The sequence below is a fragment of the Bos indicus genome, chromosome 9, assembly GCF_029378745.1.
Source record: "Bos indicus isolate NIAB-ARS_2022 breed Sahiwal x Tharparkar chromosome 9, NIAB-ARS_B.indTharparkar_mat_pri_1.0, whole genome shotgun sequence".
Taxonomy (NCBI): domain Eukaryota; kingdom Metazoa; phylum Chordata; class Mammalia; order Artiodactyla; family Bovidae; genus Bos; species Bos indicus.
In genome coordinates, this window is record NC_091768.1 from 23,209,204 (window position 1) to 23,236,752 (window position 27,549).

Sequence of the window (27,549 nt, forward strand, 5' to 3'; positions counted from 1 at the left end):
TATCTCTACATAGTTTGGCTATCAGCAAATCTAGGGCAAGGTTCTTCTCAAATACTTCAAACCACTAAGGCTTCCACCTTCAGCTACCCAAATTGTATATGGACTAAGGAATGAACCAAAGGCACAATAAATGTTCACGTCTCTCTAAGCTTTCAGTTCCTAATGGACTCCTTGGCATCTATTGTATGTATGTAGAGTTTAGCAATCAGTCAGAGCTATGCTAGCTCAGCCCTTCCAGGACATTCTTGCTTTCAAAATATCCCCTCTTAAATTTCTACTTTCTCCTTTGCCTACCCTGAACCAAATGTTTAACCACCTATAAATAATAAAGCTGTGTTTTTTCTCCTTCCCAAATTCAGGGGCTAGGGAAAATATGGCAATGACCTCAAGCAAAAAAGCCACAAATTTGCCATTTTAGCCCAAAGCAGTAGCAGTTTTTGATAACGGAACATTTCTCAAATCATTGCTTCATTTCGGTTATTTTCTAATAGCTGTTCTTCTGAACTTGTACAGTTCTGTACTTGATTCCTTCAGAGGGGAACTATGCATTCTCTTTATGCCACCATTTTTGAAACTATGGGTGTGCTCAGTCGCTCAGTCACGTCCAACTCTTTGGGACCCCATGGACTGTAGTCTGCCAGGCTCCTCCATCAGTGGAATTTTCCAGGCAAGAATATTGGAGCAGGTTATCATTTCTTACTCCAGGGGACCTTCCTGACCCAGGGATCAAACTCGAGTCTCTTGCGTCTCCTGCATTGACAGGCAGGTTCTTTACCACTGTGCCACCTGGGGAGCTCCACTGGGGATCCACTAATTTACTTTTAGAGTAGATGTGGGTAACGTTTTCTTACATTACCCCCTGACACACGCTCACATACAATGACCTCCTAATATACTTAGGTATCACATCATAAAGGTTTTTGGTTAAATTGCTATTCAGTGTTCACATGATTGTAACCATAATCATACCCCGGGATTGCTCCTTTTTTGTTCAATCTTCTGTTTCCCACAGTGCATAACTGCTTGCTTTTTCATGTGTTTTGTTTTCCAAACACGTTTAGCTAACTTTGCCCATATGACAAAATGGCTTATCTCCAGATTATTTGTTATATGTGGTCAAACAATTCAATGACTATCAGTTTCGGTGTATAACTGAAAAAAATCTTTCTTTTACAATCTTCTCTGTGCTTGCTTCAATCCAGACTGTTATTCTCTGGGCCTGCTGTACACCCCTCCCAGTGGGATTCCTTAACTCATTCTCCTGTGTTGAATAATCTGCTCCCCAAATCCCACATTTTTTCTTTTGAGGTTCAGTTCCTACTTTTGCTGATGCATAACCCTATGGTAGATTCCCTAAGGAAAATATAACTTTGAGGTCCATGTTTTTAGGCCCTATAGCTCCAAAAATGTATTTATAATCTTCACGCTTGACTATCTGCTGAATTTTGGGTTGAAAATCTTTTTCCTTCTAAATTATGAGGGCATTTTTCATCATCTTCTAGCTTTCAATGCTGCTGTTAAGAAGTTCAGTGCCATTCTAATTCCTAATCCTTTGTACATTACCTGCTTTTTGCTCTCTAGAAGCTTCGTCCTTGGTGTTCAGAGATTACTCTGTGATGTGGCTTTAAGCAGCTTCCTCATCATCCTTCATTAATTGTTTAAGACAGTTAGTGTATACTTTCAGTTTTCAGCTGGGGCCCATAAGTCCTCGTTCTAGGAAATATCTTTTTAGTGTGTTTTTAGTATTTTTGTTCTTGATGGATTTTTGTTATTTTTTATATATATAATATTTTATATATATATAATATATTATAAATATATTATTTATATTTTATTTGTTATGATGGATTTCCCACACCTTGTTGTTTCTATTCTCTTTCTAGAATTTTCAGCTAGGTGCTGGATGTCCTAAAAGGCTCATTTCATTCACTCATTCAACAAATATTTACTGGGTACCCACTAGATGTCAAATATTGTTCTAAGGGCTAAACTCATTGTGATAAATGAGATAGACAATATACCTATCCTTAGGAAACTTACATGATCTTTTTTCTTTTTAATTTCCTTTCCAATTTTCAATCTCTGTCTTTTGATCCTGATTTCTGAAATAATTCCTTAATTTTATCTTCTTTTGGTTAGTTTTTTTTTTTAAGCTATTACATCTTTAATGTGACATTCTCTGAATTGTAGAGGCAGTATTATTTCATTTCTCCAAGGACATTTATTATGGTTTTTTAAGAGATTTTTTTTTTTTTTTCTGTTTTATACATAATTTGTTTCTTTTCAATGCCCCTGCCCCGTGCACTTGATTATTTATTTGCTTTGGACTGTCTTTAACATTTATTGATTCTCAGCAATCTGTTCATATTTAAATGTAAAGTAATAAAATGCTAAGAGAAAGCTCTTGGGTGGTTATAAGGCTTGTTGACAGTAGAATGGCTGAATATAAGCTCATTTTTGTTGTTGTTGCTGAATGATCCCTAAGAATCAGTGTCTGCAGATCTTTTCTCTGGTTAGTCCACTTCCATTATTCCAAGAAAGGCTGCTCCAATCTCCTACCGTTAATGTACAAGCAAGTTGCAAAGAGAGAAAGAGTCTCAGGAATCTAACGGCTCCTACACAAACTTTGAATTAAAACTTCCTGCTTTCAGCCCCTTGTCCGTGATAACTGCTATCTCTCAATTCTGTCCATTTCTGGGATTCCACAGCTGAGTTCTGGCTCCCTCGTGATAAGATGATCAGTCTTCTGCAGACACCATGGCTGCAGCCTCCTCCACACAGCCAAGTGTGTTCCCACCCCGCTCTCAGCTTTACAGCTTCCAAAGACGTCTGCTTATACCTCCGGTTCACATCACTGTTGTCTCCTCTCCACTTCTCTTTTGCCTCCATGGATGTCCTTTTTTTTTTTTTTTTTAAATTCCTTAACTGACTTTTTAACTGGGCTTCAGGGAGGAGAGAAAAGCATGAAAAAAGTCAATTCACCTTATTTAGCTGGAAGCCTTAAGATTTTCTAAACTGTTGCTAAGGGACTTGCTTTCATTCTCCAAAAATGACATTGAGGGTGGCACGCTATACTGCTACTCATGATTCCTTTTCTGTTCACTCTGAGCAAGTGACTACTTATGAGAGTCTGATGATCTTAAAAAACAAACAAAAAATGCCACCATCTGCTTTCCCTTGAGGATGGCAGTTTCACTTAAATCACATCTTCTAATTAATTATATTAAAAACACTTATTCTTCACCCATGAAGCTAACATGTGCTGGAGCTCTCTAGACATTTTTAAACCACATCTATAAAGAGTGATGAATTTTAATTATCAGGATTTTCATTATTAAACTTTATAGTGGCATAACACAGATTTTACACAAAATATAATTAACACTACTGGGAAAAAGAACAAGGAACAGAGGATACAACTCAGAATGTGTCTTCTTCCATTTCAACAACTTCTGTGTACCCCCCCACCCCCTCCCCATTCCCAAGCCTCAAAACACAGCCCTAAGGCAGACAACAACCAAGAAAAGCATCTCCTCCATTATCCCTGGTAACCAATTCCTCTGACTGAGGAGTTGTATTTAAAAAAAAAGCTTCCACCTTCTTTGAGAAACAAACTTTACACTACTTTTTATCTAAAAGAAGATATACAATATTGAAACGACCCAAATTCTGAATACTTAAGACTCATTACGATGTACTTATCAAGGTCAAAATACACAAACTTCTTGGCATATTGGATGATATATTAGTTGATTTCTATTTTTAAAAGCATCAATTCTCAATTCTATAACATGTATTAGTCATCTCTTTCATATATATGTCCCATAAAATCCCCTGTTTTGTTTTTTTTTTTATACATAACAAGAAGGCAGTCATTTGGGCTTTTTTGTATTATGAAATTCTTACCTGATGACACAGTCTCTCCCAACATTACCTTGCAACGCTTACAAATTACTTTGGTATTTGCCTTTGGTTTCTGTAGAATAGAAAAATGTCATTTAAATGTCATTCAGCTTTTCTTAAAAGGAATATATAATTTTAACATGATCTCTCGAGTATACATTGAACTTTACATTTTATTTTGCCATCTACTAAATACTGGGAATACACTTAGCTTGTATGCATAAACCACATGCACAGAGATCTTTCTTTTTCAAGTCTAGAGACAAAATAATGAACAGAACAATTATTCCAAACCAAATCACTTCCTTATAATCTACATGTGCCAAGTAATTTGAACAAGAAGCATCTTAAAAATTCTAAAAAGCACCTCAATATTCTTGATTAGAATGCGTATGGGTGCGTTCTAAGTCACTTCAGTTGTGTCTGACTCTGCGACCCTGTGAACTACAGCCTGCCAGCCTGCCAGGCTCCTCTGTTCAAGGGATTCTCCAGGCAAGAAAACTGGAGTGGGTTGTCGTGCCCTCCTCCAGGGGAATTAGAATAAAATAGGCAGGCAACAAAGGTAGAAAGGTAGGTGACTTGCCCCAACTCATATGTTTAGAAAACAGAAGAATGAGAACTTGAACTCATATTATTCTGACTCCCAGTCCAGGGCAACTTATGTAAAAGTAATCTATAATTCATAACCACCACGAGAAATTAAAAATACTTAACCCACTCATATAATTCTATTTTTCCATTTAATATATGTACTATACCTGAAAAGACAGAGACAGTGTGCTAGAACAAATTCCTGGAACATTGTTAAACTTAAAAAATCCAACTTTATCAATAGGGATACAGATTAAAACAGCAGGCAGTTTTTCTAGAATAATTCTAGAATTATTAGAATAATTCTTTCTAATTATTAAGAAAACAAAAGACTAAACTTTTAAACACAGAGAACAGATCTGTGGCTATTAGAGGTTGCAGGGATGGGCAAAAATGGGTGAAGGTGGTCAAAAGGTGTTGTTGCTCAGTTGCTGAGTCATGTCTGATTCTTTGCCACCCCATGGATGGCACCACGCCAGGCTCCTTTGTCCTCCATTATACAGATTTTACCAATTCTGTTAGAAGTATCATCTAGTGTCAGGTTTTTTGAATCAAAATTCACACAATTGAATGCATGAGGTACTGTTTTTTTTACAGTTTGTTTTAAATTTTTATTTATTTATTTTGGCTGTGCTGAATCTTCATTGCTACGCATGGGCCTTCTCTTCTTGAGGTGTGTGGGCTTCTCATTGTGGTGGCTTCTCTTGGTAGAGCACAGGCTCTAGGTGCAGAGGCTTAGTCGCCTCACAGCTTCTGAAATCTTCCTAGACCAGGGACTGAACCCGTGTCCCCTGCATTGCCAGGTGGACTCTTAACCACTGGACCACCAGGGAATTCTGGTTGTTGTTGTTCAGCTGCTAAGTTGTGTCCGACTCTGCAACCCCAAAGACTGCAACATGCCAGGCTTCCCTGTCCTTCACTATCTCCCCGAGTTTGCTCAGGTTCGTGTTCACTGAGTTGATTATGCTACCTAACCATCTTATCCTCTGCTGTCCCCTTCTCCTCTTGCCTTCAATCTTCCCCAGCATCAGGGCCTTTTCTAATCAGCTGGCTCTTCACATCAGGTGACCAAAATATTGGACCTTCAGCTTCAGCAACAGTCCTTCCAATAAATATTCAGGGTTGATTCTCTTTAGGATTGACTAGTTTGATCTCTGTGCTGTCCAACGGACTCTCAAGAGTCTTCTCCAGCACCACAATTCGAAAACATCAATTCTTTGGTGCTCAGCCCTCTTTATGATCTAACTCTCACATCCATACATGACTACTGGAAAAACCAAGCTTTGACTATATGGACCTTTGTCAGCAAAGTGATGTCTCTGCTTTTTAATGCACTGTATAGGTTTGTCATAGCTTTCCTTTCAAGGAGCAAGTGTTTTTTAATTTCATGGTTGCACTCACTGTCCTCAGTGATCTTGGAGCCCAAGAAAATAAAATCTGTCACTGTTTCCACTTCTTCCCCTTTTATTTGCCATGAAGTGATAGGATCGTATGCCCATCAGATGCTAAAGGCCTGCTATTGTGTCACTGAGTAATAATTGTGTATTTTGTCTGGTGTGAAAATGACACTGTGGTCATGCAAAAAAGAATAATCTATATAGGAGTGAATTGACATAATGTTTAGAATTTGCTTTAAAGCACTTGAGCAAAAAACTAAAAATAAAAGGGGTAGATGAAGCATTCTATATGAATCAAGATGACTGATGGAAGTTCATAATTCTATTTTTTTACATTTGCAAATGTTTATAAAGTTCAACACATTATTTTAAGAAAAAAGAAATCCTCATGAACTTAACAAAACAAACAACCAAAAAAGAAAAAAAAAAAAAGGTAAAACTGTTAGTCATACTTACTGGCAAAAATAGCAATGTTCAATTTCATTTGTTCTTTAAAATATAGGATGAAGTCATATGTGTGGCTACTTTCTAAGTCTAGAACAATATTATGAATCTTACTGAAAGTTGAGATGCCACCTTTATCAATCTGCTTATCAGATGCAAAATTTTCATTTCATTGGCAGGCATAAAAAATATCACAAGAGATAATAGATCTAAGAATAGGGAAATCTTCAATAGATATCTTTTGAAAAGAAAAGGTATACTGCCATATTCACAGAGGCACACAAAAAAATGCTACACACACAGGGGTATTGAAGGAAAGGAGTAAGAGTTGAACTTTACATTTGTTTATGCTCTTTTTTTGGTCATTTATGAATTTTGTAATTCAAGAGATATGCTTTGAGTAATTCATTGCAGAGGATGCCTTAAACAGAATTAAAATATACATTCCTAATGCTGAGGTGAGTTATCTCTTAAAATTTTTTCCCACAGTTAAAATACATTTTTTTAAAATAAAGGTTCACTTGTTCCCAGTCCCAGTAGCATTTATTTTAAAAATAAATTCCTGTTCCACGTGGGCTCCTCATAAAATACGTTTTTATAATCTCCTACAAGTAGAGATAAAAAAATTACTTCTACCAAATACTCAGATAACACACAGAATGCATCATTCATGTCCGATAAGCTCAACTAGTCTTGATCTTTGAAATTAACATATTATAACGCTTTCAATTTTGTGAAAGAGAAACTCTGCTTTGCAGTGCATTTTTCTTGACCTATGCTTCATGGAAATAATCAAGCAAGTTGTGCAGAGCAGCAGCCTAGCAGTGTAGGAACTCTACAGAGCAAACATCAAAGACAGACATTGTTGTGGACTAATTAAATCAATATATCTGCACGATGGCACTGCTGCTACGAGAGGTGGATTAGCCTTCTGTCCTCATTTTTACTTTCCTTTGTGTGGCTTCCATTCTAAGGACCCTTGATACTGTCTCACCAAAAAAATGTTTCCCAAGAGATACCATTAGGATGCTGTGTCACCATGTGACATTTCAAAACCCTGCTAGATGGCTAGACGGGGCGATATGAGAAATAGGTTTTCAACAGCACAGAGAAGCCTTGTTCCCACAGGAGCCATGAGAGCACTGTGTAAGAAGTCCCTCCAAATTTATGTTACTATTTTGGTCACAGGCATATTCTTTCAACTGCTGCAATATGCAATTAAAGTGAAACTTCCATCCAAGCTAACTTGAAAACAATCTTGTCAACAGTAGCTTGTCATGACAGTAATTTCCCATCATCTCCTTGTTACTTAAAAAACACAATATGTGACTATGACACAACTCATAGGATGGCTGTTCACAATTACGAGAAATTCTTGTAAGTGGCATCATAACTGATAAAGATGCAAATGTGAGGAGCTTGTTTTCATATAGAATACAGAGTTCATCTAAAAAGGGAAACTCATGGTTTTGTTTATTTAATCTTTCCCCATTTCTCTTCTACTCACATCTTCCAAATATTTTTAAAATGTATAGTTAATCATAAAAATGAAAGTAAATATACGTAAAAGAGTAAAGCATTTGTATATTTAGATTAAAATATAATTTTACCGCAACCATATTAACTATAACAGATTTACATTAAGTGCTTACCATGTATCTTTGAAAACTATAGATGGCTAAAGCACTATAATTATGGAGGTATTCTAATATATATATATATGTATTCTAATATATGCATATATTAGAATACATATACTTCATCTAATATATATTGTATAATAGACACACATACATACACTGAAAAGCAGTGGTGAAGGTGAAGTCGCTCAGTCGTGTCCGACTCTCTGCGACCCCGTGGACTGTAGCCTACCAGGCTTCTACCAGGCTTCTCCATCCACGGGATTTTCCAGGCAAGAATACTGGAGTGGGTTACCATTTCCTTCTCCAGGGGATCTTCCCAACCCAGGGATCGAACCCAGGTCTCCCACATTGGATGCAGATGCTTTAACCTCTGAGCCACCAGGGAAGCCCAAAAACCAGTGGAGATCAAAGGAAATACAAACGGTTATGACTTTATGAAAGCTTAAGATACTTACAGAGAGTTGGGGTGAGAGAGGGGAGAGAGAGTCAAGTATTATGATTTTAAATGGAACCTAAAGTTAAAGGGACTTGTCTTTATGGTGAAAGTTGAGACACTTACATAATTTAAACTGATAACCTCAACATTTGTCAAACTTGCTTAATCTCCCTCGAATTATGCTGCTGCTACTGCTGCTAAGTCACTTCAGTCGTGTCCGACTCTGTGCGACCCCATGGACTGCAGCCTACCAGGCTCCTCCGTCCATGGGATTTTCCAGGCAACAGTACTGGAGTGGGGTGCCATTGCCTTCTTGAATTATGAAACAGTTCTATAAACTAGCTGACAAACTAAGATCTTCTGGACTGCTGCATATATCCTAGAGTGGTCTAGTTCTTACTATAAAATTTACAGGAGCTCTAAATGAAATTTAACACACAATGCCTTGGTTCCCACCAATAATCAGATGTTAAAAGGAAGGTTCTCTGGCAATGATTTTCTTAACATTTTAAATCACATCTGTATTGACCTGCCATCCGGGGAACGATTTCTCACAAGGGCCGAGTCAATGCCATTGATTTTCTTTTAAAATAAGGTAAACCACTTGCTCTCTGCAGTGAGAGGAAACAGCCTTCTCCCTCCAGCAACTTTGAGAGCAGGAGCACCTGATCTCACTTGTCAGGCATCAACATGGAGCCTATGGCCTGAGCTTACTTTCCACACTTCTGCACTTCCTCTGTTGCTTGATGGCATTCGCTCGTACGACACCCGCAGAAGTCTAGACTACAGAAAGACACAGGGAAATACCTGGACCTCACAGGACAGTAGATATCCTACAACCAAAGAACAATTTCCATTTAAATCAGACTCTGAGGATAAAATGCACATGGATTATGGAATACTGTCCTAAAAGCAAGGAAATAGGGCACTTTGGTTTGTAAAACACTAACATTCCCAAATCTACGCACAAAGAAGCCTCTTTCCCTTCTTCCTCCAGCCCCTGTGACTATTTTGGTTTAAGGCCTGTACAAGCCCTTTCTATATATCAAAAGAGCAGGGCTTGATAGAAGCAGTTGAAAAATCAAAGATTTTGGCCTTTAGGACTGCCTGTTTCACATGCCCTGAATGAAGAAAAGACTGGAGAAACCAGTTTCTAAACCCATCTCTAAATAAGCATTTATTTTAAAAGATATTTTACCAATTTTAGATGGTTCTCAGAAGAAAGATGGTGTGTCTCCACTGGAGCTCCTTCAGGTCTTGGCTGCCACAAATCACTCTTTAAATTCACCAGGTAGAAACAGTCTCCGGTGAAACAGTCATTCTCTCGTGGATGAAGTGGCTTATTAGCAAAGGGGTCAGGATGACAACACCACTCGTCAACCAGAGCGCCCCAGTTATCGCCTGGCAGGGGGAGCACTCTCAGGAGCATCCTAGCGGAAAGAGGAAAGATCATGGTTTACAGAACAAAATGGAACTGTGATCTCAAAATTAAATCAGCATACAAGATGAAAGAAACTCATTAACCGTATTGCTTGCAGTGTTATTTTTCCCCTTGATGACAACAGTAATATATACTCAATATAGACAATTGTGAAAATACAGAGAGGTATAAAGCAAATAAAATCCATCTTTTCCTTACCACTCAAGGACAGGTAACTGCTTTTTTACATGATTGTTTATCTCCTTGCCAGCCTTTCAAGAGAGACAGCTGTACACATATGCACACCGTCTGAGAGCAAAGGAAATACACAAACTGTATCCTGCTTGCATTGCTGCTTTTTTTTTTTTTAAACTATATCAGACTACTTAATGACTCTATTCTATTCCACAGGTATGCCAAAACTTTTTAGGTCATTCCCTCACTGTTAGATATTTGGGTTTTGAGTGTTGCATTATTAACAACATAACAATTATTATGATGAACAGTCTTTTTAGAAAATCTGTATACACATCTGACTATTTTCTTGGGAAAGAAATCTTTTAAGTGGGAGAGTATAAGCACAAATGATACACATATTTTTAAATCCAATTCCCCTATGGACAAAGTGCTCTCCAGAAAGGCTATTCCAATCTATAATTCTTCCACTTACCTTTTCCAGAACTGAATATTATCATTTTTCTATGTAATGGGTGAAAATAAAAATATTTTCAAAACTGCTATAATTGGCAATTCTTTAATTACTGGTGAGATTGAACCAGCTTTTATATTTATTCACCACTGTATCTTTTCTGTAAATTATGATCAATGGCTGTTTTCCGGTGAGGTATTACTATGTTCTTATTAAGCTGTACAAGTATATTCTGCATTAAGAATATAAGTCCTTGGTCTAAAATCTGTGACAAATATTGTTTCAGGGATGTTGACTTTCATTTCGTCACCATGCCTTAAATTTCAAATCACCCAACCCTTTCTTCTGTGATTTCTCTCATTACTACTTTTTAATAAACTTTCTATTTTAGCATAATTTTACATTTACAAAAAAGTTACAAAGATAGTGCACACAGTTCTCATATATACCTCATCCAGCTTTCCCTGATGTTAACAGCTTATTTAACTAGGGAAGATTTGCCAAAACTACTATTTTTATCTGGATTTCCCCAGGTTTTCTACTAATGTCCCCTTTTTCTGTTTCAGAATCTGATTCATGACAACACATTGTGTTTATTTTTATTTATTTAAACAAAATTAAAAAAAAATTTTCGACCACGCCACACGACACGTGGGATCTTAGTTCCCTGGCCAGGGATCAAACCTGTGGCCCCTGCACTGGAAGGCAAAGTTTTAACCACTGGACTGCCAGGGAAGTCTCCAACACATTGTATTGAAACATCATGTTGCTCTCATCTCCTCTGCTCTGGGGCAGTCCTTCCTTGATTTTCAGGGCCTTGAGATTTCTGAAGAGTAATGCCTGCTAGGTCACTTCGGTCATGTCCAACTCTGTGCAACCCTATGGACTATAGGCTGCCAGGCTCCTCTGTCCATGGGATTCTCCAGGCAAAAACACTGGAGTGGGTTGCCGTGCCCTCCTCCAGGGAATCTTCCCAATCCAGAGATCGAACCTGTGTCTCTTACCTCTATCTGCACTGGCCGGTGGGTTCTTCACCACTAGCACCAATACCGGTTGTGTATTTTACAGAATACCCCTCACTTGAGTTTGTCTGATATTTTCTCGAGATCAGACTGGGGCTACGGGTTTGGGGGGAGTCTGCCCCTGAGGTAAAGCACTCTTCTTACCACAGCACACCACAGGGGACCCTTTGTCAATACGACTTATCCCTGGGGATGTCAACCTCCATCACTGGGTTAAGGTGGCATCTGCTATGCTCCTCCACTAGAAAAGCTCCTACTTCTGCCTTTGCACACTCTGTTGTTTGGAAGTGAGTCATGAAGTCTAGGCCCCACGCAAGGGGAGAGAAACAAAGCTCCACTCCGGCATTATTTTTACACTTAGAACATCCTTACAATTAAGAAGCCCCTTATATTTGCTACTATTTTTGTTTTATATTTTTCTTGTACAAATATAGACATCTGAGACTTTTGCCTGGTTTACCTCTATTCTAATCTAAATTGGGAAGAGTCTAAGGGGAGAAGAAATGTGGCAAGATGATGAGGACATTTCAAAATAACTTATCCTGAAAAAAAGAGAAAACAAACATGCTCCTGGTCTTCCTAATGCTTCTGAATACTGTGAAAGCTTAAAGCACCCTGAATACTTGTTCACTTCAGCTCCAATCAGCTGGACCATTTATCCGCTAAGGATCAACTGTATTTGATCACAGACCTGTTTATGCCACTTATACACGTTATTTTACTTATATGATTTAATCAAACACATACACCAAGGGAATATGAGTTGCTATTCCTCTAAAAACTACACATTTCAGAGTAAAGGAAAGTCAGTTATTAAAAAACATCACTGGTGAAATGTGGGAAACACAACTCTAAAAAACTGAGGTGAGGGAGAGTAAAAACCTAGAATTCTGCAATCAGACTGCTTCAGTGTTTAACTTCTCATTCGACTTTAAAGAACCTAAACTGGAAACTCTGGATAATGAATTTAGGATAGCATAAGTGAAAAAAGCTAAAAGAGTCCACAGCAGCAGACTCACATTCAACATAATGATATTAGTTTCATAATAAAAGACTAGTTAAGTTAAAGTACATTTGCATGTGTTAAATGAAAATATTTAAGATGCAAATGCATCATTTTTAAATGATTCCCTTGTGTGAATTCTTTTTCTTTGATTTTCCCAATCAATTCTGAGTCTCATAAAAGGGCAATCATATCATGGAGGAGGGCAGACATTTAATTTATAATTCCAGAAGACAGAAATAGGAACAAGAAAGGCCGATTTTAGTTTAAGAGGAGCAAGAACATTCCCTTTCAAATTAAGCAATACTTCAGCACTAGCATCATTCAAAGTGCTGAGTCTGTTAAGGAGATTAAGAAGCAATTCTTTCAACATATACTTTCTAAAAGCCTACTAGGAGTCAGGTATTCTGCTGACACAAAATATCAGTGGCAATACATATAGCCCCATTGTCAAGGTATTCACATTCCAGTAGAAAATATATATATAGAAAGGAATAACAGAACCAGAATATAACAGGTGCTCATAACAGAGTCCTAGTTCTAAATTCTCAGGAGTTGAGGGGGGAAAGGTACGGGATGGCTCAGATCCCCTTTTTCACCTCTTTCTTCAAATGTACATTCCCACCTGCACATAAAATGTGTATATTACCTTAGGGGATCTGTGCATTTGCAAAACCAATCAACGAACTCAGGGAAATACGTACCAAGTGTTAGGGGAGTTGAGTATACACAGGCTTCAGAGAAGAAGTAAAATGTGAGCTGACCTTTGAAGGATGAATAGGAGTTCTCTAGACAATGAAAGGAACTAAGCAAGCACATAACAAGCATAGGAAACGATATGAACAGAGGTGCCATATATGCTTAACTTGCCACTGTAGTCCTAGCACCAGCCACAGTGGCTGACTCACCGTGTAAGCTCTCACTTGTCAAAGGAATAAACTATGAGGTTGGTGCAAACATATTAACAGCATACGTTGATAACTGTAACATGTGAGGCAGTTACTGCAGCATACTCAAATTGAGAGCATTACCAAACCTTTTCCTTGCTTGAGGATGTGACCTTTAGTTTAACCACCTAGACCTGCTACCATGGAAACCAGGTAGATGGTAGGCATTGAATATATTGCTAGTCAAGACCAACTGTAATAAAAATGATCATTGATTGGCATATTGCATCTGGACCAGGAGCAAGTCTGAATGATCTGTAAATATCCAATGAGGATGTCATGCTTTGGACTTCTCTGAATGCAGGCCTTTGTAGGGAACCCTAGAAACTATGCCGAAGAACTGTCATAAGGTGCGACTTCCCTGGGAGTTCAGTGGCTAAGACTCTGTGTTCCCAATGCAGGGAGTCCAGGTTCAATTTCTGGTCAGGAAACTAGATCCTGCATGCCACAACTAAGACCCAGCGCAGCCAAATAAAAATAAATAAGTTTTAAAAATTAAAAACAATGGAAAAGAATTGTCATAAGATCCCTTTGAATCCTGAGATCCCTGCCTAGGGTATGAGGCTTCTTCTCAGGATAGCCCCTGCCCCTGCTGATATAAATCTTATACTTCATACCTGGAACCGTGTCATACGGGGAGACAAGGGTCCCCAGAGGGTACGTGACTTGCCATTTGCTTGAACTGCTGCAGACAACTGCCCTGTCTGCAGGCAAGAAACACGGTCTGGCCGGGTAGTGCTGTGAGTCCACAAGGTCAGCTGAACTTAGGAAAACCTCAGGTAGGCACTACTCACACTTTATTGCATGTGATGCCCATTACAATTTCTTGAGATGAGAATCTCCATTTTCTTGTTACAAAGAAGGAAAGGGAGGCTCAGACATGTTAACTAATCTGTACAAGTTCGCAGAGTCAAAGATGATAAATGAAGGCCGGATCTTAGCCCAGGTCTTCCAGGCACCAATCCCTAGGACAGAGGAGCCTGGCGGGCTACAGTCCATGGGGTCGCAGAGTTGGACATGACTGTGACTAACACTTCCACTTTTTTCCAGGTACCAAACTCTTTCCCTTGGAATATACTCCCTCTCCTGGTCACACATGTCAGTAAAGGCGACAGGGAAGGTGGGATGGTACAGACCACATGGGGTGTGACACAACAGTCTAAGGGCTGCGGACCTGGTTCTCCAGACAGTTGGGGAGCATCACAGAATTGAAGGTGGGGAAGTGACAGGTCAGATTTTTTTATATATATAAATTTATTTATTTTAATTGGAGGCTAATTACTTTACAATATTGTATTGGTTTTGCCATACATCAATATGAATCCGCCACAGGTGTACACATGTTCCCCATCCTGAACCCCCCTCCCACCTCCCTCCCCGTACCATCCCTCTGGGTCATCCCAGTGCACCAGCCCCAAGCATCCTGTATCCTGCATCGAACCTGGACTGGCGATTTGTTTCATATATGATATTATACCTGTTTCAATGCCATTCTCCCAAATCATCCCACCCTACAGGTCAGATTTTAACAAAGAGGAGGAAGACAAACAAAGGTGCCCGCTTAGAATAACAGGGGGGCCTGGACAGGCTTCTAGATCTGGACAAGCTCGCTAAGATTCTCTGTCCCCAGCCATTCTGCACATAGTGCCAATAAACAAGATCCTCAGTGCAGTGCTCAAGGCAGCGATGTCAAGACCTCATACGTCATCAGAAATGAAACTGCACCGAGATTTACAGAGATCTGGGGGACTTCACACACATTCACCCAAAATGTGGTATTTCAAACTTGACCTGGAATCACAGTGAATAAAAGTTCTACGTAATCCCATAGCTACCTATGTAAGACATCGAGCAAGAAAACACCCAATTCACAAGTCATGGCAAAGACAAAAGTGTTTTTACAGCAGAAGGAAATTTTCTGATGTTTGGAAAAAACATAAATCCTTTAAGAACAAAAGATGTATTTAAATCACAGCTCTCCTGAAAGTATATCTACTGAAAACCCTAAGACTTTGATAGGATTTACTTCCCAAGAGAACTTTCTGAAGAAAATAGATATCGTATTTTTTTCAAGGTAGTTTTTAGGTAAAAATCTGCTGAAGCTCAGAAAAAGAGTGAAATAATTTCTTAAACTTTCTCTCAGTTTAAGATTCTAGGATGAACAGCAACACATAATTATAAGTAATTAAAATGTGCTGCTGCTGCTGCTAAGTCACTTCAGTCGTGTCCGACTCTGTGTGACCCCATAGACGGCAGCCCACCAGGTTCCCCCGTCCCTGGGATTCTCTAGGCAAGAATACTGGAGTGGGTTGCCATTTCCTTCTCTAATGCATGAAAGTGAAAATTAAAAGTGAAGTCGATTCAGTCGTGTCCGACTCTGTGCGACCCCATAGACGGTAGCCTATCAGGCTCCCCCGTCCCTGGGATTCTCCAGGCAAGAGTACTGGAGTGGGGTGCCATTGCCTTCTCCTAAAATGTGCTAGTTATATTTAAATATATACATTACCATATATAAAACAGATAGCTAGTGGGAAGTTACTGTATAACACGGGAAGCACAACCCAGCGCTCTGTGATGACCTAGGGGGGTGGGATAGGGGGCAGTAAGCTGTGGGAGGAAGGTTCAAGAGGGAGGGAACATATGTATACTTATGGCTCATTCACAATGTTGTATGATAGAAATCAATGCAACATTATAAAGCAATTTTCCTCCAATTAAAAATAAAAATAAATGTGCTAGTTATTTTTAATGCATCTTAAGCATAAAGCTTTTGGGGAAAAGAACTTAAAATGCACAATTTTAATAAATGTTACTGACTGATGGTGCTTATTTAAAACTTAAACATAAAGAAGAAAATGAAATGCCTTAGCTTTAAAAGTGACCATTAATCACTGATAATAACAATGGTAATAATACAGACCTTTCACATTGGATTAGAAGCAAGTGGACGATAAAAATTTTAAAGAAGCCATCAAGTATCTAAAGCTCAAAACATAGCTGCTGGAATTTAGATAAATTTAGCTGGCATTATTTAACTGATGGCCTACAAATACTACGAAACTAGCTTTGCATTTTATTATCATTATGTACATATTTAATGTATTATCAATCCTGAATATTCATTGGAAGGATTGATGCTGAAGCTGAAACTCCAATACTTCGGCCATCTGATGCAAAGAACTGCCTCTGGAAAAGACTCTGATGCTGGGAAAGATTAAGGCAGGAGGAGAAGAAAAGGACAGAAGATGAGATGGTTGGATGGCATCACCGACTCGATGGACATGAATTGAGTAAGCTCCAGGAGTTGGTGATGGACAGGGAAGCCTGGCATGCTGCAGTCCATGGGGTCACAAAGAGTTGGACACGACTGAACAACTGAACTGAACTGAACCAATTCAGTGTGTGCCTGTACTCTCTTTTCACTTCTTTGTTCTCCTTCATAGAATTGTGACTATTCATAGGAGTAGTTATTTTCAGACTGCAATAATAGCTTGTCTGTCAAGGTGACCAATCAACTAGGTGCATATTCTGACATCTCTTATGTGGCAGTAAGTCTATTCTGCTTGTTACCTGCTAGAGTTTCAATGCCCTCAGAGCTGCTGGGCTGCCACCCAGCTCTGGTGGTGCAGATAGAACAGGGAGGGCCTTTCCAGAGACCTCAGGAGACCTCAAAAATGACTGAAAAGCAGGCTTAGGTTTCAAAGTCATCTGCTTAGCCAACCAATATAACTCAAGTCTGACATGCATTTATTTCTAAAAGACACACCAAATTCCAAACACAGTGATCATTTAGCTGGTTCTGAGACTAATCACAATGAAGTAAATTTTATTATTGTTCTTGCCTGGTATTAGGGACTTTCACTCTCAACAAGAGCATAATCAAAAATTGTGTATGTTCGGATCATTTTTACAAAACAACTCTGCTGAACTGATAAGAATACAAATTGGAGAATTTCACTGTAAAGAAACAAGACATTCTTTGTTTGTAAATAACCAAAACAAACAGCTAGGAATGTGTGATTCTGAATGAAGAAAAAAAGATGGCTGTGATTAGCAGATTTTGTGCACCCTGGTGCTAGTAAGTATTAAAAGCCATTAATGAATCTTAATAGGTTAAACAGTCTTCTGCACCTATAATTTGCTTGATGAGAATCTTTTACATTAAAAAAAAGAACAAGCATGAGTTTTGTACTAGCCAAATAGTCATAATTCACAGAAGCCAAGGTGCAATTTTTTGAGATTCACTAATCACAGAATTTTCATGCTGGCAGGACTGTCCCCTGTCTATCTAACTGAACCTCCCAATGTTTCAGATGAGGAAACTGAGAATCAAAGTGACTTGTTCCCAGATAGAAAGATTAGCCAGCAAGCAGATATTTAACTTGGCTCCATTTCTCCCAACACGAGAGCTCTTGCCAAGATAAACCACCATATTCCAAGATGCCTTTCTGAAAAGGATGCCAACAATGAGTTGATTGTGATTACAAGCCTGCTTTGAAATACCTTCAGCTTCACTATCTACTTAATAAGCACAGCTGTCCTTTCCACCTGCACAGAACAGGTAACTGAGGGAGAAATGAGAAGACCACGGGGCTTAATGCAATCGGTCGGCCTGACGTCCTTGTGCAGACACAGGAGGAAGCGTTGTTTTCCATCAAAGGGCCGGCTGCCTACGACTGAGATGGAAGCAAAGCTTTCAGTTGCCCACTAAGGATCTCTCCACATTACCCAAGAGGCCTCCACGTGTCAGACCCACAGCTGTGACACACGAAGGCGTCCAGGGAAGCCTTTCTGTTAAGCAAGGGCGAGTTACATCCATTGTGGATCTTCTCAGAAAGAAAAGGGGAAAGAGGGGGTCATTTCCCTGGCATGCCTAAAAAATTTGGAGTCCTGAATCAAAAAGGTTTGAAACACTGTACTGGGTTAATGTGCTGGTTTGCTGATAAGGCCAATTACGGAAAAGGGGGTAGAACGAGTCTGTAAAGACAATTAAAAAGAGCTTGCCAAGTATTCACTCCAATTTATGTTATAGCCTTAAACGCTCTTCACAAGGGCTTCCCTGGTGGCTCAGACGGTAAAGCATCTGCCTGCAATGCAGGAGACCCGGGTTCGATTCCTGGGTCGGGAAGATCCCTGGAGAAGGAAATGGCAATCCACTCCAGCACTCTTGTCTGGAAAATCCCATGGACGGAGGAGCCTGACAGGCTACAGTCCATGGGGTCAAAGAGTCAGACGTGACTGAGTGACTTCACTTTCACTTTCTAAACGCTCTTCACAAGTTAGGAAAATAGGCCATCTTACAACTACACGGTTGAGGTGAGGTGATGTGGACAAGGTTCCCCAGCCTCTGAGGGTAGAGCTGGAGTTCAAACCCAGGTCCCGTTCTCCCCTCTGCTTCTCAGTCCACAGCTTCCAAAGGTCAGGATTGGGACAGTGAGTATGGTCCATCAGCGTCAGCTTCTCAGCCCTTGTTCCCAGTTCCACGGTCTCAAGGTCATAAACGGGACTGACACAAGGCAGAAGATGCAGTATCAACTGACAAAGAACAAACTTAGTTCTTTAAGACAGGCAGATCAGGAAACTCTAATCCTCTGGTGAACTTTTTTGAAGTTGCTCAGTCGTGTCCGACTCTTTGAGATCCCACAGACTACAGCTTACCAGGCTTCTCTGTCCATGGGATTTTCCAGGCAAGAATACCGGAGTGGGTTGCCATTTCCTTCTCTAGGGGATCTTCCCGATCCAGGGATCGAACCCAGGTCTCCTGTATTGCAAGCAGATGCTTTACCCTCTAAGCCACCAGGGAAGCTCCTCTGTAACTCCCAGGTCTCTCACTGTTGCCGAGGCACGCAAGTGTCAGAGACTGTGAATGACAGTTAAACCGAAGCCTGAAAAAGACAGAGAGGAGGAAAACTTTCCCAACTAAATACCAGGGCAACCTGGAATCCTCTGAACCTTCCTGGGTCAAGCAGGCCTGTCCCCGACAGCACGCTCTGCAGCCACTTCAGCTTTGGAAAATCTGAGCGAGGACGTCTCCTTCCTCTGCAGACTCAGAGCAACGCCGTGGCTTCCCCACGATCACCACTCGGACTGTGCTCTGCTCAGGACCCCGCACTTACACGAGCATGACCTTCCGCGATCTTATCTACCCAGGAATCAGAGAGCAAGTGAGACAGACTGATGGAAGGCCAGGATAAGCACCCTAACATTTATCTCATTCAAACCGGTAAGAATTTACAGAGAACGCACTGAGCCTGCTGCCGCTGGTGATGACGATGAAGACGGTGGTGAGGGTAAGAATCACAGCAGTAGCTGTCACATCCTGAAAGCTTCCCAGTTAAACTCACTCGAGCCTCCCCAAAACCCTAAGGAGGTAGCTTATATTGTTATCTAGATTTTTGTAATAATAATACCAAAAAAGAAAATATGAATGCACAGAGTAGTTAAGTAACTTCCCCAGGGTCACAGCTAGTAAATGGTGGGCACAAACCCAGATGGTCTGGCTTCCTGGTCTCTGTTACACCACACTGCACTCTCAATAGGAGTGGGGAGATATGTGAGTAAGACTGTCCCCACACCCAAAGCCTACAGTTTAATTGGGAAGACAACACATAAACCTCCAAGGGGTACACAGACCAACCTAGGGCTCAGGGGAGGCTCCCGGCAGGAGATGCTCAGTCTGATGAGTTTCAGTTCAGTTTAGTCGCTCAGTATTGTCCAACTCTGCGACCCCATGGACTGCAGCACACCAGGCCTCCCGGTCCATCACCAACTCCCAGAGTTTACTCAAACTCATGTCCATTGAGTCAGTGATGCCATCCAACCATCTCATCCTCTGTCGTCCCCTTCTCCTCCCGCCTTCAATCTTTCCCAGCTTCAGGGTCTTTTCAAAAGAGTCAGTTCTTCGCATCAGGTGGCCAAAGTATTGGAGTTTCAGCTTCAGCATCAGTCCTTCCAATGAATATTCAGTCTAATGAATATGCTGACTCTAGAGAGAAGCTATTCAGAGGGAGATGGGCATGTTCTCAGAGAGGAGGTACGTTTCACTAAGGACTGCGGTGGGGCTGCCTGTGAAAAGACTGTGGGACTGCAAGCCCATCACCAGAGCTGTGCACAGAACGTGTGTAAATAACGGTGTGTGGTTTTGCGGGTGAGGGAGGAAGGGGCTGGGGGAAGGAGACTGAAACAGGAGGGTGCGGTAGTAAACAGAGTTCAGCTCCTCCAGCACCCCGTGTGGTATGCTGAGGGCTAGTGGAATCTATCCTGGAAGAAATGGGAGGCTTGGGGAGGCTCTGAATGGGGAACCCAGCTGCCTTTGGGAAGTGCTCTTTGGTGAGAGGACCGTGGCCTTGACTAAGAGGTGGAAGAAGTGGAGGGGTATGGAGAACAAAGGAGTATCAGTCCCAGTGACTGGCCACCTCCCGGCACACAGGGATAGAGAGGACTGGTGTCTTCCCTCCACCAAGACCCTGAATGCCAGAGCGGGTCTCAGGTATGGACAGACGTCCACTCCCATCTAAATTTCTAAGGAAACACTAACAAAGAGCTCTGAACTTTTCCTTTATAGTACTGTTAACAGTAATAAGGGTTGCTCCGTCTTTCTAGCCTATGAGTGAATAGAAAATTCAGGGAGAACGGTTCATGCCCAGGCAATAAGGAGGCTGACAGAAGGAGGAGAAGATGGAAAAATAAAAGAGACAACGTGGGAATGCAAAGAGTACAGCAAAGGGCCCTCCCCATCACGATGGGGAAATCATTGCACACCACGAGAACAGGCTACAAGATTAACCTAAGCAGCAAGAAAAGGTTAATTTGTGCTCTATACGCTGTTTTAATAAGCAGGGAAATAGGAAACAGATTTTAGAGAGGCACTAATAAAAATAGCTCAAGTAAAAAAGAAAAAATCGTGCTGCAAAAGCTTCTGTTATTTAGAAAACGCACTTCATGTGGAAAAGCTCATTCACCAGGATGACGCCTACAACGTGTGATAGCTGTCGTGTCTGATTTCAGAGGAGCGGGGCTGGTCTGCACCGACTTCTGCACCCAAGACAAGCCTCCCTCCCTCAAAGCCAGCAGCCTGCTGTCCCCCTTTGTCAGCTGGAGGAGACCTAGCTGCCCCGTGATTGCTGGAGTCTGGGGGCTGCTCTGGTTCAAAAAGTGACATTGAGCTGGCTCTCATCTGAAGGCTACAGACTGCCCTCTTGGCAGTTCCTTCAAAAATTCTGATGGGAAAAGAGAACAGCCACTGCCAGGCGCAGAATAAGTCAGTGCTAATCGTGCTCCTTACCTGTCCCTTATGATGACTTCACCACAGGACTGGCAATAAAACGTGCAACATTCTTGGTCTTGTGAGCTTTGATTAAACACTGAAATCAGTTCTAGAGGAAATCAAGGAAACAGCGTGTCTTAAGAGGTTTGGGATAAATATATTGACATACTTAAAGAGTTTAATAGCTGCAATAAATTATCACCAATAAACACTGTTTATGATCTACCCAGAAGTACACACTTAATTAGTATTATCTGATGACTCAACGCCAAGCAAATATTGGGAATGTTTTTAAAAAAACACCAGATTCTGCTACATGTTTCACAGCTAGGTATTGCCCTAAAAATTATGTATGTAACATAGCACTGAGTTATCTCCCTCATTCTAGAAATACCAATACTAAAGGTGAGAGAGAAGGAGCTATTTCTTCCACATCGAGCTAACTACACACAGCTTCTCCTTCCTTAGCTTTCTTCTGCTAGACTTAGGGACAGTTTTTCATCACTGAGACTGCTGGTAAACAGAGTTCTTAAATTTAATTCGATTTAAACAAAGCTGATGTCCGGTCTGGATCGTATCAGTCTGTACAAACAATATCAATCTTGAAATTGGTCTTTATTGGGCAGGTCTCTGGGAATGAAATAGCTCCTAAGAACAGTTTCATCTTACAAGAGCAAAACTCAATTTCTGATTAAAGCTGTGGGAAAACAAATTATTTCCCACAGTATATGAAAGAGCAATGTAAGACAGAATGTTCCCTTAGTTTCTGCTATTTCATTCACAAAGAAAGGAAACTTTCATTTCCAAAAAACCCCAAAGAACAAAAAACCCAATCCACAAAAATATCTGTTAAAAAAGTCTGAGGCGTCCCTGGTAGTCCAATGGTTAAGAATCCCCCTGCCAACGCAGAGGACACAGGTTCAAGCCCTGATCTGGGAAGATTCCACATGCCACGGGGCAACTGCGCTCATGTGCCTAGATCCCGTGCTCTGCAACACCGCAGTGAGACGCCCACACACAGAGAGTAGACCCAGCTCACTGCGACTAGAGAAAGTCCGCATGCAGCAACGAAGGCTCTGTGCAGCCAAGAATCAATAAAATAAAAAATAACTTAAAAAAAATTAGATTAAAAGAAAAAGTCTGAAGAAATGAGGTTATATCCATTAGAATCAAGCCATTTGAATTTTGTTGTTACTTTGTATCTTAAGATCTTTTAAAAAACATCCATGCTAGAAAGTTTAAGCCTTGAGAGTTAAAAATTCTGTTTAATTTCTAAGACTGCCCTGTAGCACTAAAGTGAACCCAACAGTATTCTTTAACTCTGAGCAGAAAATAAGACACCCCAGATTTTCCTTTCAGGATGGATAAACAAATTTTCAACGACACACTGCCCTCTGCTGCTCGCCCAGCGGGATGCAGGCTCAGGATCAAGTCAGAACCTTCTGATACAGGGGCATCCTGGGAAGTACTGCTGCCTGGGGATGAATCCAATGCTGATGCTCCATCAAATTTTACTGCAGCCAGTTCTGGGTCAAGGGTCACGTCTGACCTATGTGTTCAGAACCGTGTAACAGTATGTCTACTGTAGTCCTTAAAAGAGTATTCTTATAGTCGAAAAGTTTACTTTGCAAAAATTTCGAAACATAAGATTGAATGCTAAAACTGTTTGCTTCCTACCACAGATTTTGATTTACGTTTACAATAGTATGCACCTATCTGATATTTTGTACCTATCTGATATTTATTCATTGAGCAATGGTTTCAGTTCAGTTCAGTTCAGTTCAGTCGCTCAGTTGTGTCCGACTCTTTGCGACCCCATGAATCGCAGCACGCCAGGCCTCCCTGTCCATCACCAACTCCCGGAGTTCTCTCAAATTCACGTCCATCGAGTCGGTGATGCCATCCAGCCATCTTATCCTCTGTCGTCCCCTTCTCCTGCCCCCAATCCCTCCCAGCATCAAAGTTTATTCACCACCTATTATGTGGAAAGCACTAAAGCAATTAAGCACTGAGGAATCTATTTTGAATACCCCTTAATGCACTGCAGAACAGGACTTTGAATGTTTTCCCTTTTCAGATGGTTAAGCAAAATATATGTTAAAAATGTAGAGAAACTGGAGATCCAAACAATATGCAAACCAACACACAGCAGTCAATTTACTTCGTCTGACAGTTAAAACCAAACAATAATGTTTGCTTATTTAAATTAAAAAAAAATAGTTCAAGTTTTGCTATTTGTCTAATAACTGTTACAGAATATGCACAGGCAACAAACTAATTCTGTCTCTGGAAGGTTTCCATGCCTCCTTGGTATGGGACCTAAAATCATGGTCCCAGAAAACCAGCAGATTTGAAAACACTCCACTGTGGCTTTCACGCCTGCTTGTCCCCAGTTTCCAGATGTGACCCCTGATTCCTGCAGTGGTTACTGTTCATCATCGCTAAAGAAAGGCAAGGATGTCACAGGAGTCTGATTCCCAAGGCCTCTTTCCTGAAACCACCCTCCCCCTGCCCATCATCAGGTACTCTCAGAGCATCTGTTAGTCTGTGTCCCATCTCAAAGGCCCATCCCTCCTTCCACGGTTATTCCAACAGTCATTCTTAGATTTATCCTATGCCACTTCAGCTCTAGGACATTTCTTTCCTATAACCAACCCTGCTCAACTCAGACTGGACTTTTTCACTCATCCAGGACTTGAGCAAAAATCACTCTCTAGCAAAAAAAAAAAGTGAAACTCCCTCTACTTCTCTTTCTTTTCAAACGCCAGGACAGAGGCTCCAGGAATGCCTGACATCTCCCCAAGAGCTCTTGGTTACCATCTTGCTGACTCTGCCTCAGGGCTCCTTGCAGCTCAGATGAAAGGCTTCATATCCACATGGCAACAGAGAAATCCCAAATGCAGCTGTTAAGAACTTTAATCCTTCTCAGAGAATGAGCATCACAGCCATTTATTACAGCCTCCGCTTCCCCTTTTTACAGCATTTTCAATCCTCTGAAGCACAGTACTCAAATGGCAAGAGAGGAAATGTACCAAAAAGGTCATTAAATTATTTTCAGAAACGATTCTATGGTCTTACTGAATCCATACGCCAATAACAGAATACTGGAAATCTAACAGGCACAACAACAATATGCATCAAACTTCAATTCGGAATCTTTCTACTGGGCTGGCCAAAACCCTTGCTTGGGTTTTCCCCTAACATCTTCTGGAAAAATCCAAAAGAACTCTTTGGCCAACCCAATGTCCTACTCTCTCTAGTTGGAAATGTCTCTACGTGTATGGGATTCTTCCCATCATTGCATTCTCTGGTCAGATATCACTCTTCCAGAGTGACCTTCCCTGACTCTCATCTGCCCCTAGTCATGCCCTACACTGTTATTCTGTTTTACTCCTCCTACGGCACTCCTCCTCCTAAGTCTGTATCCAAGTAACTTGTGTGTTCAATATTTGTTTCCACCATTAGAATGTAAGCCCTATGAGGGCAGAGATCGTCTAGCTTATCTACTTGCATACCCCAGCACCTAGATCAAAAGTTCATATTTGCTGGATGAATGAATGCCTTCATACAAGGCTTTAAAATCAACCAGGTCTGGCACACTCGCCCTCTGATTTCATCTTCCTATCAACTCTGTGAGCCAGGTTATTTTACAGTTAAAGAAACAAAGCAGGGAGGACACAGGAAAACCTCTGTACCTTTTGCTTCATTGTGCTGTGAACCTGAAATTGCTCTTAAAAAACACAGTCTCATAGGAAAAAGAAAAAAAAAAAGACTCTTAAAAAAGGCTGAAAGAAACAAACTGACCTGTTCAACTGCATGCAGTTAATAATGAGCAGAGTTGGCAAAAAAACAAACAAAAAAAACAAACTTAGATCTTTTGGACCCTCAGCTCTTTCCTGCAGGTGATGAGCCTGATCCCTTCACTTGGGAAAAGTTCAACTCCCCCCCCCCCCCCAAAAAAAAATCACCTTTGATTTATAATGAAAAAGCAAATGCAGAGACAGAAAGGCCAGCGCTACTCACCGGGGCGGCTCTCGGCCCGCGCGTGTAGCCGCAGGTGCAGCCCGTCCCCGGGCACGTGCTGCAGCCCGCGGCAGGTGGACGGCGCGAGCCTGACCCCTGCCGGCAGCCGGAGCTCCGTGCAGCCGCCGGGGCTCTGCATCCGGAGCGAGGACGGCGTTACCGAAACAGCCATGGGCAGACCTCCTTCCTTGGAATCCCTGGGAATTAGAAATAACAGGCGAGAGATGATTTCACATGGATGAAAACCAGACGATGAAAGAAACTAAAATGGCCAAGGAGCCCTCTGTTCTTCAATCAGGGCCCTGAGTCTAGTCACTGTCCCAGGATAAAAAAACAGCAGTGAACCTGTCATAAAAGAAACGGATCTATTAAATGAGGTCAGAGTACTTTCTTCTGTCAATGTAACATTAAAGTTCACAGACACATTTTTCATTCTTTTCTATTCTTTTTTTTTTAATGTTAACCATGCATTTAAAGCATGCACTTTTTTCCCTTGCTAATGATCCTGAGTGCCAATCTCTCCTCTAACCCTGGGCTTCCTCCCTGTACTGAAGCCTGAACACCGCCCCCTCGCCGCCTCCAGCCATTCTGTTGCACAGCAGGCCACTTCCTTTCCGGACACCCCCTCTCCTGTCTCACCACTCTTTCTGTCTTCAGCTTCTGTGAACCAGCACAGCGGAATGCTGGTCGGTCAGACATCACTCCCTAGTTCATCAGAGTACTTCTGGCCAGAAAATTCAACAAGGTTGCCTAAGACAGTGGCTTATTCACCTTTGTTTCCCTTGACCCTAGCGTGGTTTGGACATTTATTCACTTACTCAACACCCCTTTTTTGGGTTCTACAATGTGCTAGGTACTGGGAATAGGACAACGACTAACAGGGCATTCTCTCTGTACGCTGCCCCCACCCCAAGTAGGGGACAGGCAAGAAAAATAGGAATGATCAAGACAGCATTAAAATGACGCTGTACTTACTCATGATAAACATAGGGGACTATGGAAGCAGTGGAGAAGGGCAGGGACTCTCCCAGGCCTAAGCACTAAATAAATGTTATGTAAATAATGAACGGATGAGTCAGTGACATATTGTTTCTGAGACCAGCATTTCAATGATGTTTTATGTTATTTATAGTAAATTAGGGTAAAGCATTGGTATTTGATATACAGGATTTTGATAAGGAGGCCTGCTGCTGCTGCTGCTGCTAATTCGCTTCAGTCGTGTCCGACTCTGTGTGACCCCATAGACGACAGCCCACCAGGCTCCCCCGTCCCTGGGATTCTCCAGGCAAGAATACTGGAGTGGGTTGCCATTTCCTTCTCCAATGCATGAAAGTGAAAAGTGAAAATGAAGTCACTTAGTCGTGTCCGACTCTTAGCAATCCCATGGACTGCAGCCTACCAGGCTCCTCCAACCATGGGATTTTCCAGGCAAGAGTACTGGAGTGGGGTGCCATTGCCTTCTCCGATAAGGAGGCCAGGAGTACGTAAAACAAAAGGCACAGGAGAAAAAAAAAAAAAAAAAAAAAACTCTGTCAATTTTAAGAATAAAAAAAGAATGAAGAGAACAATCTAGTGATGTACGAATACCAGGCAAGAAAGGATCCAACCCACTACAAACACAGATCACTTGATGTAGTAACAGAGTAAAATACAGCTGCTGTCTACCAAGCACCAAAAGTATACAAGGGGATAAAGACATCTAGAAATGATCCCCCTGTGAAGCTGGAACATGCTTAGCATTGGACCAGAGCAGCAAAGCACAGCAGCAGCCCATCTGCTCAGTGTCACTGGAGTGCAGAAGGTGG

General features: G+C 41.1%; 1 protein-coding gene across 8 annotated transcripts in view; it reads right to left on the minus strand.

The window, feature by feature from the left end:
* The window catches only part of UBE3D (ubiquitin protein ligase E3D), a 188,048-nt gene that overhangs the window by 151,546 nt on the left and 8,953 nt on the right, over positions 1-27,549 (minus strand). For 7 of the 8 annotated variants that reach the window (XR_011568393.1, XR_011568392.1, XM_070795782.1 and 4 more), the window contains exons 2-5: positions 25,745-25,941; positions 21,740-21,830; positions 9,613-9,844; positions 3,907-3,976 (exon numbers count right to left, since the gene is read on the minus strand). Coding sequence is in view for 6 of the 8 variants with exons in the window: in XM_070795782.1 (XP_070651883.1) it covers positions 3,907-3,976; positions 9,613-9,844; positions 21,740-21,830; positions 25,745-25,941 (590 nt within the window). In the remaining 2 variants the exon portion in view is untranslated. Of the gene's footprint in view, positions 1-3,906; positions 3,977-9,612; positions 9,845-21,739; positions 21,831-25,744; positions 25,942-27,549 lie in introns of those variants that run through there. The other variant, XM_070795784.1, reaches the window with a different exon arrangement.